The 18,428-nt window shown below is 43.7% G+C and overlaps 1 protein-coding gene across 1 annotated transcript in view; it reads left to right on the plus strand.

Moving 5' to 3' along the window:
* PEX14 (peroxisomal biogenesis factor 14) overlaps positions 1-18,428 on the plus strand; it is a 103,568-nt gene that overhangs the window by 13,174 nt on the left and 71,966 nt on the right. Inside the window, exon 2 of the mRNA XM_032775451.2 lies at positions 6,319-6,366. Within this exon, the coding sequence (XP_032631342.1) occupies positions 6,319-6,366 (48 nt within the window). The remainder of the gene's footprint in view (positions 1-6,318; positions 6,367-18,428) is intronic.

Below are 18,428 nucleotides of genomic sequence, written 5' to 3' on the forward strand. Positions count from 1 at the left end.
GCTGCAGACAGGGAGTTGCAGCGCTGGCTGAGCTTTGTAAGTGTGGACACCGAGTAAGTTGCAGCGCTGTAACCCCCTCACCAGCGCTGCAACTTGCAAGTGTAGCCAAGGCCTAAAAAACCCACCTCCACAAGGAGTGTAACTACCAGCTCTGGGAGCATGGCTCCCAGTGCTGGTACACTATCTATACTGGCACTTTACAGCTCTTGGGGGTGTGTGTGTGTTTTTTCACACCCCTGAGCAAGAAAGTTGCAACACTGTAAAGTGCCAGTGTAGACAAGCCCTTAGTCCCAGCCTTGTCTCCCCTCCCTGCCCCCCCCCCAAAAAAAACATGTCTTGTACTGTCCAGCACACTACTGAAAGCCTGTCATTTCATCAAAGGAAAGTGATATATGCATCAGTCTTGGTTATCCCAAATGGAGCTTCCCACACACTCTAATCCCAACACACTGGTTAAGGTGAAACAGTAAGATAAGTTTATTAACTATAGAAAGATTTTACGTGGTTACAAGTGATAATGGATAAAAGTCAAGATTGTTTACAAAAGAAATAAAAGAGTAAAAGGCAAGCTAATACCTGACTTAACAAGCTAAAAATGAACCTAAAAGCAAAGGTTTTGCCTCAGCATATGCTGTTGTAAATTTCACAGGCTGGGTCTCCTTCCAGCCTGGGACCACTCCCCCCTTAGTTCAGTTCTTTGAGAGTCGCTGATGTCATGAGGGGAGAAGTGGGAGCAGGAGAGGTACAATCAAGTATCCCCCCTGCTTTATAACTCAATTTCTTGTGCTAGAAACATCCTTGCTGAGTCATGGTGACAGATAGTCTGTTGTGGATCTTGTGGAGTGAGATTTGAAATGTTCCTGTGATTCAATGTAAATTTCTTAATCACACCTTCCCATTGCTGGAGATTAGCTGCTTAAGTAAGCAATAACCCTCTTGACATTGTTGATACTTATTTGGGGGTGCCAGTGTGTCTTTGTCTCTTAAAAACTGGTTTGTGCCTGCTTGTCTTAACCTTGGAGCATGTTATAACAAAGATACTTAGTGGAATCTAATACCATCTCATACAATGTTGATACACACATTTTACCAAGACAACAATATTCAGCAGATTGAGTCTTCAAGTAATACCTTCCAAGGTATACTTTGTACAAAATTTATCATAGTCTAATAAAAATGGTGACCATAATAGTATAGACCATCATAGTGGGACTTGGTACTAATATGGGTGCTGCATCCACTAGGGTAGGATAATCCATAAGCACAATGCTTGCAGTGTCCAAGGTTTTTCTTTTCTGCAGAGCAGAATAGGCTAAAGACAGGCTGGACCTCTTTTTAATGCGAGGGACAGAAACAGGAGAAATGGTCATGTGGATGGAAGGCACTGTTGGTCTACACCTTTCATACTTACAAATACAAACCCTATGATTAAGAGTGGAGATAAAGGAGACCACCAGGACCTAAAGATTAAAATGTTACATGTGTGGCTAAAAACACTTTTAAAGGCACATTGATCTGGTCTGGGGTGGTCCTAATGCCCGGCTGTCTTTTGTTTTGTTTTGGGGAGGGGATAATCAAAGCAAATTTTAGTGCTTTTACAGCTGCAGAGACCTAATTCCTCTAATTGCTTCAGAGATAATATCAAGGCAAGCTTCCCCCACATCTGCCATTGTCTCTTACCTATTTATCCTCTGACCTTTCTGCTGAGACTGCAACAAGGGATGAGGTGTTCTGTGATGTAGACACCTGAGCTCTACATTCAGCCTCCTGAACAGCCATCACATGGCACTAATATATTGTCTCAGCTAGTGAACTGGAGGAGAAGTGCTCCATGTCATATGAGACTAGCTCCTTAAACTTTGAATCGTCCCTTGAGTTTCCTGTGTTGGAAGCTTTGCTGCAAGGGAAATGCACCCTCTTCCTCTACATTAAAAACAGTTGTAAACATGGCTGATACAATCAAAATACCATAAATAACTCATAAGTCAGATGCATATGGTCAGTCAGTTTAAAGGCAGCTTTCAATCAGAGTGCTTCAATATTTGTCCTATGAGTATTCAGAATCCAAATTCCTATTGATAAGTGTAATGTATGGTTTCCCAGAGTAACCTGTGCTTTATATGGAGGAGTTAATCATTGCAAATCCAGCATCAGACAACTTCCAGGAATAGCCAAATGTTCCACATGTGCGGAGTGAGTTTACAGCAAATATTGGTTAGACTCCAGAGGGAAGTGCATATGGGCATATTCAGGGAACTAGTGGAATATCCTACAGTTGTACAATCTGGAATGTTACATCAGGGAAGTAGGTTCTTTTCTATGTTTTGCTGCTGACTTGCTCTGTGATTTTAGGCAAATCATTTAACCTCTTGTTGCCTCAGTTTCCAGAGCTGCAAAACAGGAATAGTTAAACCTCACATTAGGGGTGTCAGGCTTAATTAGTACTAGAAAAATCGCGTTGAATTCCTTGGAAAGTGCTACAGAAGGGCCAAACGTACTTATTCTGAATAACCAATTTTCATAAGCAGAAGATCTATGGAATAGTGGCATAGAGGAGTGATGCTCCATAGCTGCGTATAGCTTTTAGGGTTTCATCAGGAGTTTTATCAGTGTGTCTTTTGCTCTGCCTGTTCTCAGAAATTTTTTCCATTGACTTCAGTGGGTTTTCAGTCATAGACAGCACAGTGTTAACCACAAGAGGGCTCCTCTTATGATCCCTAAGTACATTAGGTGCTGGGGTGAGAGCATGGGGAGAAAGAGGTACCAACCAGTGTGTCAAAGTAAGTCGTGGAGGATCTTGTGGCCTTGATGCTGGAGCATTGTGTCAATATGTGGTGAGATGGCCTCAGGACTCTATGCCCCAGTTATTTTGTGGTTTATAGACTCCCTTTGACTAAGTAGCTCATCAGCTGTGCAAAGCTGTGTTCGCTGTCATAGGATATGTCTGCCCTAATATAGGCTTTTGTTAATGGGTAGTCCTGCAGGATTGTAGAATGGAGACCTATATCACACACACACTCCTACTGTCCTTCACCAGGATTTGAAAGATGCACCAGATACCTGCTAGCCAGAGGACAAAAGGAAAGATTGTGGGGAGGGCCACAAGCTACATCCGGAGGCAACAGCTCCATTATTTTTTTCTGGTCCTTTCCCAAGCATCAACATGATAAACCTGACCTGATTCTTGTAAGTTTCACTCTTAACCCCTGGGTTCTAAAGAACAGCAGTAAAACAGACCAATGTTGTGTCAGTTCACTCAACTTTCCCAATCATCAGAAATGAGCAGCTGCAGCGGCACTGCAGACTTGAGCAGACACAGTTACATAAGTTACACTTCATTGTTTAGTAGGGTTTCTCTGCAATCATAAGGGCCATAAACTTATTAAAAAAAAAAAAGGCTTAAAATCGGCAGAAATGCTTATATCCTCAAACTCACTAGAGAGAACTTCACACTCACTGGTGGTAAATAGATAAGTGGATGTTTCCATGTCTGTCCTCCAGATAATGCACAGTGGGAGCTTGCAACATGGTTTCTAGACTTGGAAGAGTGAACTCTTAGCTGTCCAAACTGTTGGGAATTGCAATTGAGGTTGGATTTGGTGCTGTGTGCCTAGCAACCCAGAAACTCTAGTTTGCCACCTGTTAAAGGTGGGGGAGACTGCAGGGTTATCAGTTTCACCTCTCAGAAGGAGTGTTGCTGATAGAGGGTGAACCTGTTTTTTTCTCCAGCATCATCCTCTGCAGGTTGCTCATAAGTGCTGTTAAGTGAACTCTGCTCAGCTCCCCAGACAAGATAACCACAAGGCCACTCTTAAGGCTCCCAGAGTGAGAAAAATGAACAGGTAGGACTCAGGATCCCCACACCTGAGCTCCTATCTTAAACACCTGCCCAAATTCCCACAATGTCCTGAAGAAAGGTGCCCTCCCCACACTTTGATATTCTACTGTTTAGGGTCCTTGAAAGCCTCCTCCTGATATTAACCCTTGGGACACCAGCATTTTCCAGAAAACCAGCCAGACTACAGAGTGTTTACTGTGAGGTATGCAGATGTCTGCAGTCTCCAAGGGGTTAGCTTAGCCCTGATCTCTAAATAAACCACACCAACTGTATTTTTGTTTTAATCTGTAGATTTTTCCCACTTTTTTGGAGGGGAGACCTTCACTTGGTGGCTTGCTCTGACCCTGCAATAAAATCTCAAAAGCAGGGGTGCGTATGCAAGAGGGAGTGAATGTGAGACCAGTGGAAGAGCTTGTAGTGGGGAGATAGTGTCCCTCTTAGTAGCTTGGAGATGGGGTCATAGAATCATAATCAAGGTTGGAAGGGACCTCAGGAGGTCATCTAGTCCAACCCCCTACTCAGAGCAGGACCAATCCCCAGACAGATTTTTGCCCCAGATCCCTAAATGGCCCCCTCAAGGATTGAGCTCACAACCCTGGGTTTAGCAGGCCAGTTCTGAAACCAATGAGCTATCTGCCCCCCACCCTGTCATGCACTTTAGCACTTGGACACCCTTGTCTTGGTGCCATATAATACTGTCTCCTGCACTCGGAAAGGTAATGAGGCCTCCAATATGGGGACCTAGAGGCTATACCTGAGCCCTGGTACTGCTGCAAGTATAACTGGGAGCAATGAGATTGCAGTGCAGTGAATTACTGGCGCCCTCTTGTGGTAAATGCTTGTTCGGTGTGATATGGCGTATAAGAGTGAGTCAGACAGCATGGGGAAGAAGGTCTCTGAGGTTTGGTCTACATTACACGCTTAGGTTGACGTAAGTTGCGTTGTGTCAATTTAGCTGTGGAAGTGTCTTCAGTTAAATTTCGCTCTCACCAATGTAAGTATCTCTCTGCGCCGATTTAGTAACACCACCTCCCTGAGCAGCATAGAGTCACTGGTGATGTAATTGGGTAAATGCAGTATCAGTGCAGACAACTGTTCCTGGCTTTCAGGAGCCGTCCCACAGTGCCCCACACTGACAATTCAATCTATACAAGTGCGTCTGATGAGGATGCGCACGCAAGTGATTAAATAACTGTGGTGGCTGTGTCCCGGCATAAGTTAGGTTGACATAATTTTGTAGTGTAGGTATGGCATGAGACTTTGTGGTGTTACTTGACGGTTTTTAAGATGAGGGTCTTGCATGCACACAAAACTCCAGCTTGTGCTAGGGAAAGGGGCCTCTGCACACTAAACTAGACTCAGTGTTTTGTGCTGGTGAAACATGGGTCTTTGATAAAGTTATTTCTGCTTTTGGACTGGTGAGGCAGTCAGCAAGGTTAAAATATGATCTGAGCCTGAAAGCTAGGATCTCCTGAGTTCTAAGTCCAGCTTGACCATTGCTTCAGGTCAGATAGCAAGTCAACTCTCTTCAACTCTCTGTTTCTGTTTCTACATCTGTAACACGAGAGTGATAATTCCAAGCTCACTGGGGAGTTGTAAGCTTGAATATATTTCTAAGGTGCCTGTTACCTTGGTATCTTGGTTAAGTGTAAAGCTCTTTGGAAATAGAAACTCCCATGCAAGTGTTAAATGTCATTCATAAATTCATAAAGTTGCTGTGAGGCCTAATTCATTAATATGAATTTGGTCTGAAATCCTTGGATGAATGATGCTAAAGAAATGCAAAGTATTATTATATCCCATAAATGGGACATGCCCAGCTTCAGACTAAATTCAGCCTTTCTACACAGGATAATAAAATACTGGACCAGAGAGATGTACCTTTGAACTCAATTTAAGAACAATATTTTGGACTTCTGTAGCAACTTTTCCCCTCTATGGAATTCAAAGCCATTTGCAAACATTAAATCCTGGGAGGTGGGTGAATGATTATCCTTAGTTTGCACATGGAAAACTTGAGGCACAGAGAGGAGAAATGGCCTGCCCAGGATCACACAGTGAGTCCAGTGGTGCAGCTAGGAATTTAGGCATACTGATTTCCAGTCTCAAATTCTGTCCTCTAGGTCACCTTGCTATTTACTTCTGAAGTGTAATTATCAGGTACGTTTCTTTCAAATGACATGAATGATCTGTCTGTCAGTGATTTCTTTGACTTGTGGTAACTAATGACTCCTCAGAGGTGCTGAGCACTTGGAACTTCCATTGGATTAAATGGAAGTTGCAGGAGCTCAGCATCTCTGATGTCCAGGCCTTTTGGGTCATGTGTGATCTTTGGTCCATGACAGAGCTGCCATTCATGTCAGTGGTTGTGTGTGCCTAGATCCTGGTCTGGTACTGTGGGGCCTTAACATATAAGCACTCTTAGTTGTGTCCATCAGGTGGCACTGTAACCTCACTCTTCTTTTCTCTCTGCTTTGCAGACTGGCTCTTCTCCTGGGACTGAGAATGCTGTGTCTCGGGAGCCACTGGTGAGTTTGTCAAGATGCAGAATATAATTTCCTTTCAAACTACTAAACTGAGTTTTACAAATTGTTCCCTTAGTTGCACCATTTTGCATGAGTACTTTCTCTCTTCTTAGGTGCATGTGTTGTGCTGAGAGAAGGTCTAAACCACTCCATGCTGCCCTGCTGGTGACCTCTGAATTGTGACCTTTGCCCATCACCTCCTTCCTTTCCAGGGGTTAGTTGTGGGGCAGTCAGTCCTCCTTGCTTATCTGAGCCCTGGGCTGTCTTTGAGCAAGAACTGCTTGTCCTAAATGTGCATAGTGTGTGCTGTTGATCAGTGTGTATTAGTAAGGAGACTGAACCTACTGAAGAAAGACCTCTGGGACATGATTTGAGCTTGGGTCCTGAAGATTACTGTCCAATAAAAGTAACCTCCCTATTCAGAAACCTCATCCCAAATTGACTGTACGCTCAAATAAGCCAGGAATGAACTCAGAGGTTGCTGGCAGCAGGTATTGCATGTGATCCAGTGTTTTGACTTGTACTGTTTTGGAAAGGGCTCTGGGATTTGTGTGTGTGATGATAACCATGAGAAACCTTCTCTCCTTCAGTGCTGTGAGTTGGGAATTGAGCCAGCATTTTTCTCTTCTGGGTTGCAATGACTTCATATTATCATCTCCTGGTTTTTCTCCTTGGCCTTTTAGCCCAACCAAAACACTGCCAAAATAGTTTTCCCCTCTGCTGACCTAAAGAGAGGAGTGATGTGTTGTTTAAGTCTCTTCAGTAGCTTATCCTCGGTGCTGTTTTCAGTGGGAGTTCTGAGTGCATGCGGAATGTGGGACCAGGCTCTCTGTTTGTAATGTTAAGCCCCAACTTCTTTCTGTAAGGGCCCTGCATTGGTAACATTAAAACTTCTTGTGTCTTGGATTCTTTGGCTGGAGCATCCAGGAGCTGTTTTTTAAGATTTCTTTAGAGATGGTAAGTTAGCAAGTGAGGCTAAAGACACATCTTATGGAAGGGATGCTGCTCATGGACTGGTAAATTTGGAAATCTGAGCACACAAGCCTTGTAATGAACATCCCTCTAGCCTCATGCCAGTATGAGTATGCCCTAATTGGTTGAAGCTCCCTGTGCCAAGATTTGTCCTCACTGTTGTTGCTTGCTGATGTCCTGTTCTTTGAGAGTATATTTTTCCAGGAAGCCCAGAGCATGCTGCAAACCCTCACAGCTGGCATTGGTCTAGAAGTCGCTCTCTCTCCAGGCCAACTCTAACGTTGTCTTCTATTCTATCTTTCCTCCTCTTTATACACAGCTACATAAGTGTTCAGAGGAAAGAAAACACATAGCAGCTATATATATGTGGGTGTGTATATAGATATAAAATATAAATAACAAAGAACCCCAAAATTAACTCTGATTGCATAATGGTGAATCCTGCATGTGGGGTAGCCAGAGCCCTGTTGAAAGATGGAACCTTTCTCCTTATTTTTTAATTAATTTTGTATATTAAACTCTCTGAGCCTCTGTCACATCTGCTTAAGAGTCATTATTGCTTAGCTGAGTATCTGTAGAAGCCTTTTTAAATTAATAGTTAAGTTCTGTGAGCTAGATGACTTGCCTCACACTCTCTTCTGCAGCTCCTGCACCCCCACAAAAATGCACACTTCCACCCATGTATACAGTGGGGCTTGGGCCCAGGCAACAGCCTTGTAGCCAGCTGGTACCTGTCACAGGCTTGGAAGTGCTCTGCACTACCTCAGTGGCTACACAGGGCCCATCCTGTAGTTCTCTTCTCCCAGGGACACTTCAACAAAAAAGTGCGACTGGGATCGTGCAACAAAACGCCCTTCTTTGGGCTGGTTTAATGAGAAAGCAACAGTCTTGTTTCCTCACCTCTCAGCAGGACATATTCAGTCTCTCCCAGCCTCGCCATCTAGGCAAACACAGTTCTTTTCCCCTGATATCTCCTTAAGTTGTTCAACACTGAACATAAACTCCAGCCTCCTTAGCTGTTTCCCAGTCCTCTTCCCACTAGATGGGTAGGGGATTCCCACGACCCCTTTCTGGGTCACAGTCCCACTCAATTCCAGGCCGCTTTTCAGAGTCCCTTCTCCGGAGCTCAGCTTCTGCTCTACGAGCCCTTCACTGATCCGGGGCGGGTCTCTCCAGCAACTGCTGACCCCTAGCCCTTCCCACCTTACTGCTGAACTGCCAGCTCTATTTGTTTCACTCCCCACAATTAATTACTACAATTAAACTACTTTCCAGAAGGCCTCAAACCCTTTTTAAAACTTCTTTTAAACTGAATTAATTGTTCCACACTAGGGGTGTGCTGATAAGGCACAGGTGCACTGGTCCTAGCTCATCCTGATGGGCCAGTCATCCTGGGGCAGCACCAGACTGTAAAATGTGCACATAAACAGCAGAACAAAATTTTGCTCCAATCCATGAGGGGGCTCTATGTTGGGGGGGAGCCCCCCCCCCCCCCCCCCGCATCCCGGCTTAGCCCCACTCACTTCAGAGTTGGTATAAACTAAGCACCAAAAAAGGGAGGCCTGTTTTTATAGACTCATAGAAGCTACTGCTGGAAAAGAATTGTGACCAAAATCTGCTGAGTACCTCCAACTCCCTTTGACTTCATTTGGGACTCATGGATAGCTGTGTGGTAAGAAGGTTGAAGGCAGGCATCTTATGCCAGGTCAGCAAATGCCACGTTAGGGTCAAATCTTGCTTGCATTTTGTGTGTGACTTGAATGGGGCTAGCCAAGCACCTGACCCTGCATGGTGCTAAATGGTGCATGCTTCCTTCTAAATACCAATCACCCCACAGTTTCAGCAAGAGAGCAGGCTCAGGCTCGTTGATTTCAGTGGGAGCTGTTGGTGCTCAGTATCTTGCAGGAGGCATTCCACAGGATCAAACAAACAGGATATGCATACTCTCTGCTGCATTGTGGGCATTTACAGCACATCTTGTCAGGGTTATTGGGGGTTTGCAAGATGGAACCATACCGAACTGATTTCACACTGATCTCCTTGAAGCCACTGCATAGTTCCAATTTCAGCCACTTGTGACCTGAGTGTTATTGGAACAACCAAACTGGAGGCCAGGGGCTCCTTGTCCCATTTATTAATCCCGTGAGCTGTCCAGTCCTCTTATGATAAACTGTCCGCATGTAAAAAATCATCCCTAATGAGAGGTCAATGTGATAGAGCATTGATAGTGGGGAATGGGCAGAGGGCGGGGGAAGCTGTAATTTTTGCAGCGAAGAGCGGACACTCATTTCCCTGCTGTCGGTCTTGGCCCATTAAAATTTGCCTTGTAGCTCCGTGGTGGGAAGCGTAACCTTGTGTTACAGAGTGTCAGCATCTCGCTCCGCTGCTGTTTACAGCTGCATTTGTCATTGTTGGTGTGGGATCAGCCTCTCCTTGAGTCCAGCTGATCACTGTCATTGTTGGATCCCTTTCTGCTGCCCCCGGTTTTTGTTTGTGCAGCCATCTCCCATAATGCTCTGAGTGCTTGTGGAATTTGAATAGGTTTGTCTTTTCGCAGCCACTGAAAGCAAAATCCTGGGATGTGTAAAGGACCTAATTACAGAGGACAAAACCCCTCTCTGGGTTAAAATATCAGACCTCTCCTTTCCTCTTCTCATTCCTTTTTTTCTTCTCCTTTCTCCTTCTTCTCTTTTAATCTATCTTCTTTTCTCGGTCTTTCGGCAGTCACATTGTGTAGCCTTTTAAATCTAATTTGCCATCCCAGAAGTGTTTCTCAATAGCTCTCCAGTGTGTTTGATGTCAGGGTCTGGTTTCTGCCAAACCTACAGCAGCAACTTAAGTAGGGACTGTAAAGTACACACACACACTCTCTCTCTCTCTCTCTCTCTCTCTCTCTATCTACCCAGTCTCCTGACCTGAACCTGGGTTGGGGGAGAACCTGAAAAATCAGACCCATTATTTTTTTGCTGTCTTTAAAAGCACTTAAGTGAGGTCATTCTACAAGTTGCTTGAGTCTTCCTGACACAAAACATACTTGCTCCTCACCTGCTGTTTTGTGTCTGGGAGAAGTTCTGTTTGTAAATGTAAATCACTGAACCGGTTTCTAGTGAGGACTCTTGGCATGGAGAGCAGGATATTTTTCCCTTAGCAGTTTCACCTTCTCTTATGTTTGCAGAATCACTTAGCTTTTCTCTTTCTCTTGTCAGTGTGGTGTTTCCCCTTTTGTTTCATGTAGCAGGTGGTGGCCTCAGGCATTGGAGCATGGGCATTGCTTAATGGGCCCAGGCAGAGTATATTGTAAAGGGGGTTAGTATTGCCTCTCAGGCAGAGAGTGTAGAGTTAGCAGGTACCTGCTGAAGTCCTAAGCCTTTCATGCACCCCTTCTGGCTCATCATTCTTTCACCTTCTCCTTCCCCTCTAGTAGTTGCCATGATACTTATAAAGCCCCTTCCATCCAAGGATCTCCAAGTACTTCATAGACCTCAGTTTATTAAATTCTCATAACATGCATGTGAGGTGTATAAGTGGCATATCCATTTTGCAGAAGAGCAAACTGAGACACAGATTAAATGCCTTGCCCAAGGTCACACAGCAAGATGGTGGTAGAGTTAGGAATAGAATCCAGAATCTCAGTCCCCTCTTCCAATAACTAGACCACACCCTCATCTTGATGCTTCACTTGTGCACTTACCTCTGTGTTCAGGAAAGCTTTTGGCTGCTTCATCTTCAGTGCAGTTTTTGAGTTGGCATGGGAGGGGGGTTGCTTTAAAGTGATATTCATTGCACCTTACCTCTTCCACAACTACTAAGAGCCATTGTTGTACTCCAAGCCTTTCCGAGTGTAGGCTGCAAAACACAGTCTACTCTGGAACCATCTGAATTTCCCTGGAGAAAATATATTTTGCTGCCTGTTAGAACATGGGGACAGTTCGACTTCATTGTTTTTATAGAATTGCTGCTTTAATTGGTTCTTTTTCTTTTTTTCACCGTTTTCATGTGAATTAAAATAAATTTGAGAGGGGGGGAAGGAGAATTAAACAGTTGTATCCAAAATATTTGCCAAGCTCTTAATCCTACAACTTGATCTCACAGCTACAGTCAACAAGTTCAATGTTTGTATCTGGGTTTGATTTCCTGGACCATCCGCTGACGTCTTGGTTCACAGTGGTAATGCTGATATTTGGATCCTCACACTACAGTTGACTTGAGGAAGGATGTTCAGAGGAACTTGTGTGAGCCAAGGCCTGGTTGTGCTTTCAGATCCTGGTACCGTATGTTTGCAGAGATCCCCATGTGGCAGGAGTGTATTGGATGATCGAGGATGTACTGTGATTACCATAAAGGGTGGTCTGCACATGGGATGATGCTTGCAATGCAGGAATTGGAGAATGGGATGTGAATCCTTCTCCTTGTGGGTTGTGGTTTAATTCTGGACTACCTTTGTGGTGATCAGAAGTTACCTGAAAGCTACCCTAGTGTTCTGTGTGGAATAAGTTGGTGGTCTCAGTCCAGTTCCTTGTGGTGAGATGCCTGTATTGTGGTCATCTTTCATCCCTGCAGGCTCCCTTTCTTAGAGTAAATGTTAATGTTTGCTGGGTGATTATGCTGTCTGTCCCCTTCTTGGAAGTCTGAGCAGAAGTGCCAAAGGCTGAAGGGGTCATGGAGACTGACTTGACCTCTCTCCCTGAGATGGGGGCTCTCCAGAACATGGATGAGGTGTATGTGTGAAAGCTTGCCCTGCTGCTACCCATTCTGTAAATGCTTTGTGGGCAAACAGGACTTCAGTCTCCTGGGCTGTCTGGCACCTTTCCACGAGCCTTAAATATTCTTTCTAAAAGCATCTTGGGGCGCAGCTGGATCTTGGTCATTTTGTGTGAGCACAGAGTATCTGGGAAGGACAGTTCGATTCCTGGGTGCTCCCAGTGCCAAATGTTTTGTCAGAGTCATGTGAATGAGCAACAAAACCAGTAAAAATCACAGTAAATACGTATGCTGTGTAAACCCTCTAGGAACAGAAACTGGAGCTAGGATGCTGGACTCTCCCCATGATTTATATCCTCTCTCGGTTGGATTTGAGCATCTAGCATTAAGTGGCAGACAGAATAGTGTGTTTAGGCCCTTCCTGTTTCATCTCCCCATTTCAAGCTTTCCTCATTATCTTATGCTCCTGCCTTTCTAGATGAGGCTCAGGAAGAGTTTTTCAATTAGAATTGTGTGGGAGGAGCTAAGGGCTTGAACCCAAAGTCTGAGCACCTTCAGCTCAAACTGAAGTCAGTGGAAGTTGTGGGTACTCAGGACCAAACAGGATTAGGCTATTCAGTCCTGGGGCCCTTAATTATATGACCAAGCCCATTGAGTTGAATGGTTAAGAGCTGCAGGATTTAGCTTAAAGCCCTAATGCTGCAAGGGCTTGACTGTCTTCAGTGAAGCCAATTATAGTTCAGAGCATTCAGCCTCTTTCAGGATCAGGGCCCAAACTTGTTGCTGTTTTTCTGAATGAATCATTAAGTGCATCCAAAATCCAAGAAGTGATAATTAAAAGGTGCTGCAGAATAAAGGGCCTTCTGTAGTGTTTTTCAAATGTGGCCACTGTGGCTGCATGCACTACCAAGGGATTTTTCTGCAGCCACGACAGCTTCCTGGGTCGAGATGTGGGGTGGGAGGAACGAGCAGCGCCCAGCTGTTGCTCCTGGCTGCCCTCGTGTTTGCTGGCACCGCCAGCAAGGGGTCAGCGCCCTGCATCACACAGCCTCCTGGGGGCTTCGGGCAGTGCCTCTGCAGACATGTGGGGCCACTGTGTGTGTTCAGTGGGCTTCGGGCTTCAGCCCTTGGGCTCTAGTTCTGGGTTTCAGCCCGGGACGATGTGGCTTGGGCTTGGAAAAATTGTCAGGGCAGCCAGCAGCAGGGGTTAGTGACCGCACTCTGAGGCCACCAAAAAAAAATTGCCCTAAAAACTAGAGCTGTTGATTAATTGCAGTTAACTCATGCAATTAACTCAGAAAAATTAATTGCGATTAATCGCAGTTTTAATCGCACTGTTAAACAATAGAATACCAATTGAAATTTATTCAACATTTTTGGATTTTTTTTACATTTTCAAATATATTGATTTCAATTACAACACAGAATACAAAGCGTACAGTGCTCATGTTATATTATTATTTTTGATTACAGATATTTGCCCTGTAAAAATGATAAAAGAAACAGTATTTTTCAATTCACCTCATACAAATGCTGTAGTGCAGTCTCTTTATTATGAAAGTGCAACTTACAAATGTAGACTTTTTTTGTTACATAACTGCGCTCAAAAATAAAACAATGCCAAACTTTAGACCCTATAAGTCCATTCAGTCCTACTTTTTGTTCATCCAATCGCTAAGACAAACAAGTTTGTTTACATTTATGAGACTTAATGCTGCCTGCTTCTTGTTTACAGTGTCACCAGAAAGTGAGAACAGGTGTTCTCGTGGGACTTTTCTAGTCAGCATTGCAAGGTATTTATGTGCCAGATATGCTAAACATTAGTATGCCCCTTCATCCTTCGGCCACCATTCCAGAGGACATGGTTCCATGTTGATGATGCTCGTTAAAAAAATAATGTGTTAATTAAATTAGTGACTGAACTCCTTGGGGGAGAATTGTATGTCCCCTGCTCTGTTTTATCTGCATTCTGCCGTATATTTCATGTAGTCTCGGAAGATGACTCTGCACATGTTGTTCATTTTAAGAACACTTTTGCTGCAGGTTTGACAAAACGCAAAGAAGATACCAGTGTGAGATTTCTAAAGATAGCTACAGCACTCGACCCAAGATTTAAGAATCTGAAGTGCCTTCCAAAATCTGAGAGGGACGAGATGTGGAGGATGCTTTCAGAAGTGTTAAAAGAGCAATACTCCGATGCGGAAACTACAGAACCCGAACCACCAAAAAAGAAAATCAGACTTCTGGTGGTTGCAGCTGACTCAGGTTATGAAAATGAACATGTCAGTCCGCACTCCTTTGGATTGTTATCGAGCAGACCCTGTCATCAGCATGGACGCATGTCCTCTGGAATGGTGAATGAAGCAATGAAGGAGACATATGAATCTTTAGCACATCTGCACATAAATTCTTCGTGACATCAGCTACAACAATCTCCATGTGAATGCTGTTCTCACTTTCAGGTGATATGTGAACAGAAGCAGGCAGTATTATTTCCTGCAATGTAACAAACTTGTTTGAGCGATTGGCTGAACGAGAATAGATCTGAGTGGATTGTCTAAAGATTCATATTGATCTATTTTTAATGCAGTTATTTTTTGTACATAATTCTGCATTTGTAAGTTCAACTTTCATGATGAAGAGATAATGGTATTCTATTATTGCTTAAAGTGCAATTAATAGCGAATATTTTTTAATCGCTTGACAGTCCTATTAAGAACCCAAGAACCTGTGTAGGGTTTGTGAAAGTCTCTCTCTGCCTGAACTGACCTTCAGAGTGAATGCAAGAAGGGATTTCAATTGCAGACTCTGCTTCGACTGACTTAAACTCAGGACACATGCACAGTTAAGGCCCTCGGACTTTTCAGCATCCAGAATCATAGTTTGTGTTTGGATTAGCAATAGTGTACATGCAGCCTTCTTGAAGGAATTCTCAGCTTTTGAAAGCTGCTAGGAGACACAGAAGTGTCTGGAGGGACTTGTCCCCATTCTTCTCTTCCTCACACCTTTAATAGTTTAGCTAAAAACAAGATTTATGCTTTTTGCAACACAAATTTCTTTCTGCCACACGGGTTTGTTTGAACAGCCCGAGTGTGGCCTGCACTGAGTGATTCTCTACAAGTAATCTATCCAGAGGGATTCCCAGACAGCGGAGTGCAGGCAACTAACTTATAGCCCCAGCGACTTAGTCAAGATATTTACACTGTCAGCCCAGAAAGAACTATCAGCTTCGTGACCTCATGTACAGACAGAACCCTAATGCGATAATGCTTCAGTTTGTTGGGGAGTTCCTGGGTATGTTGCTGTGGATTTCCAGTGCTGAAGGATGATTCCATCAGGTCTAAGAGGCAAAGCTGTGCAGATTTCAGGCCAGGAAGAGGAGTTTAATTGTGTTTCTACATAATGCAATATCCTTTGGTTGCTGCAGAGAGAATACTTTAATTTATCAATCAATTTTCTGTTGTTTTGACTCTTTGCATTCAGGGTTTGGTTGTTTTTTTATTTGCCTGTTTTGTCTCTATTGCTGAGTGTTATGACTTTTGTTGTTTGTGGGTTCATGCGAAATGTACTCTCTTAATGTCGATTCCCTTTGACTGTGTTTTAGACAAATATACATACACAATATGAAGACACAAATGTACTTAGAGAGCATAGTTAAGAACTCTGTCAAAGTCAATTAGCGCCCAGATCTTCTAATCCAATAGGAAGTTTTTCTTGAAATTATTTAAAACCCAGTTTACAGTAGAACCTCAAGCTATGACACCAGAGTTACGACTGACTGGTCAACCACACACTCATTTGGAACTGCAGTACATCAATCAGGCAGCACAGAGACCAAAAAAAAAAAAAAGTAAAATACAATGTGGCACAGTGGTAAGTATAAACTGCTAAAAAAATCCATAAAGAGAAAATAAAAAAAAAAAAGATTTGACAAGGAAACTGTTTCTGTTCTTGTTCCATTTAAATTAAGATGGTTAAAAACAGCATTTTTCTTCTGCATAGTAAAGTTTCAAAGCTGTATTAAGTCAATGTTCAGTTGTAAACATTTGAAAGAACAGCCATAATGTTTCGTTCAGAGTTACAAACATTTCAGAGTTACGAACAACCTCTATTCCCAAGGTATTCATAACTTGGAGGCTCTACTGTAAGTATTTTTATGTGGATGTCACTCATCTTCCTCCTCTTGCTGTGTTTATAACCCAAACATTGCCGCATTCTGCTAGTGCATGAGAGATGGAAATTTGCTGCTGTTTTAACATTTGCAGTAGTATTGAAGGGCCTACACAAGGTTGGGGCCCCATCGTGGTAGGTGCAGTACAGACATATAACAAATGACAATCCCTGCCCCAGAGAGCGTCTGACAAAGTGGGTATTCACCCACGAAAGCTTATGCTCCAATACGTCTGTTAGTCTGTAAGGTGCCACAAGACTCTTTATTCCTGTTTACAATCCAAAAGACTGTCCAAAACAGGGGGATAAGACAAACAAGGAAGCTGTGAGGGTTGGGGAGACAGGGTAACAAATTATAGGATGTGAAAAATGCTTAGCCAGTCAGTAGCAGTGGTCATAACTCATCACCGGCCTAGTTGTCATCGGCTTGCACTTTTCTATATGCATTTTGGCAGAGGTGAGTTTTGAGGAGGAAAAGTGACTAAGCTTTTTCTTCTTCATGCAAACAGCATTATAGTCAAAAGTTCATTAGACTTTTAAAATTGTTTTTAAATAATTGTTATACTCAAAGGTGTTCTAAAACAGATGAGGAAATTTAATTTTTAAATTGTCAGGCCAGAAATGTCAAAACTTAGGTGTTGCACATAAGGCATCTAAATAAGTGGTTTGACATCCAGAGGTGCTGAGCCCCCATAGCTCCTACTGAAGGCAGTGGGTGCTTGGATTGCTCAGCTGCTCTGATAATCAGCCCACTTTTTGAGTGCATGCTAGGCACCCAAAATCAAAGTTTTTGGCAATCATTTTCAATCTGAGAATGTCCCTTTAATCATGATGAATTTCACTATGCTTGTATGATGCTTTTGAGGTGTAAAGCTCTCTATACCTGCTAAGCATTCTTACCGTTGGAATGTTGAGCTGCCAGCTGGTGAGTCTGTGTTGCTTGGCAGCCCCACTCCCTGCCTGCCCATCAAGATTGGGAGCCTTTTGTAACCTGCATCCTGGCTGTTGGAAAGGGCACCTATTAATTCTGCTCAGGTGATGGCGCGCGGCAAGGTGGCGCCTGCACTGCATACACTTGGGAATGACAGGTTGTGGGATCAAGGTGAGATAATGGTTATCTTTCCAAGCATGAGTGTAGAGAATGTGCTGTGTGCAGAATGGCTTATAGAGGGCAGCAGCCACTCACGATTCCTCTTGCATAGAGAGAGAGATAAAACTTCATCGCATCTGCTGCTTTTCCAGCCTCTTGAAAGAACTCTGTGCAGAAGCCTGGATCTTCAGGGAGTCATTTGCCTCCAGATTATTTAATTCCCACCCTGAAACCTTTCCCTTGAGAATCTTAACTCTCCCCCTGCCTCTAGTGCTCCTGGGCAGTTGGACTCTGCTGCTGTGCTCAGACACATGTTGCCTTTATCAATTTTTAACTTAATCAGAGACGGCTAGTATGACGAGTGGGTAAAGAAGCTATGAGAAAAATTCAACTCCCAAACTCTACCTGCCTGCAAATATTTCACACTTTCCTTCATTCTGTCTCCCTCTCGCTTTTACTCAGGGGAACATGAGTCCTTCGGTGTCACTGAAAGGGCTTAGTTCAATGCCTAATGGACAAGTGCCCATATCGGCATAACTATCATCATGGTTGACTCCCTTGTTGACTATCAAGGACTGAATGAGTGGCAGAGACCCGAGCTCCCCTCTGGTAATAACAAATTGCCATTTCCACCTGAAGATTTCAAAGTGCTTTACAAAACCACTGAAACTCACCACAGGTCCCTGGCAGGTGGGTTAGTAGCACTATCCATCTGTTGAAGGTGGGATCACTGAGGCACAGAGAGATGCAATGACTTGCCCAAGGCTCACAAAGCACTTTACAAGATAAATATACAGGAATCATGTCACCAGTGTAATGCAGCCATCTCTGAGATGGAGGGCAGCAGCCAGGTTAATAGAATTAAAAAGGTTAGAGTTGGGAAAAACCTGAGATCAGGGTGTCCTTAATGCTTCATAGCGTGGGCCATCTCCCCTCTCCCACTCTCAAAACTTTTCTGTGGGCAGTTGCGGCAATTGCTTACCTTGGGCATTCTCACACATCTTCATGTAGGGATGCGTCTCTCTTCCCATTCACAATTGCATAGACCATCTCCCTCCCATTCACAATCCTATAACATCCACAGCAGTGGCAGCTATAGAATCATAGGACTGGAAGTGACTTCAAGAGGTCT

Source organism: Chelonoidis abingdonii, chromosome 23, assembly GCF_003597395.2.
Source record: "Chelonoidis abingdonii isolate Lonesome George chromosome 23, CheloAbing_2.0, whole genome shotgun sequence".
In the NCBI taxonomy this organism is placed as follows: domain Eukaryota; kingdom Metazoa; phylum Chordata; order Testudines; family Testudinidae; genus Chelonoidis; species Chelonoidis abingdonii.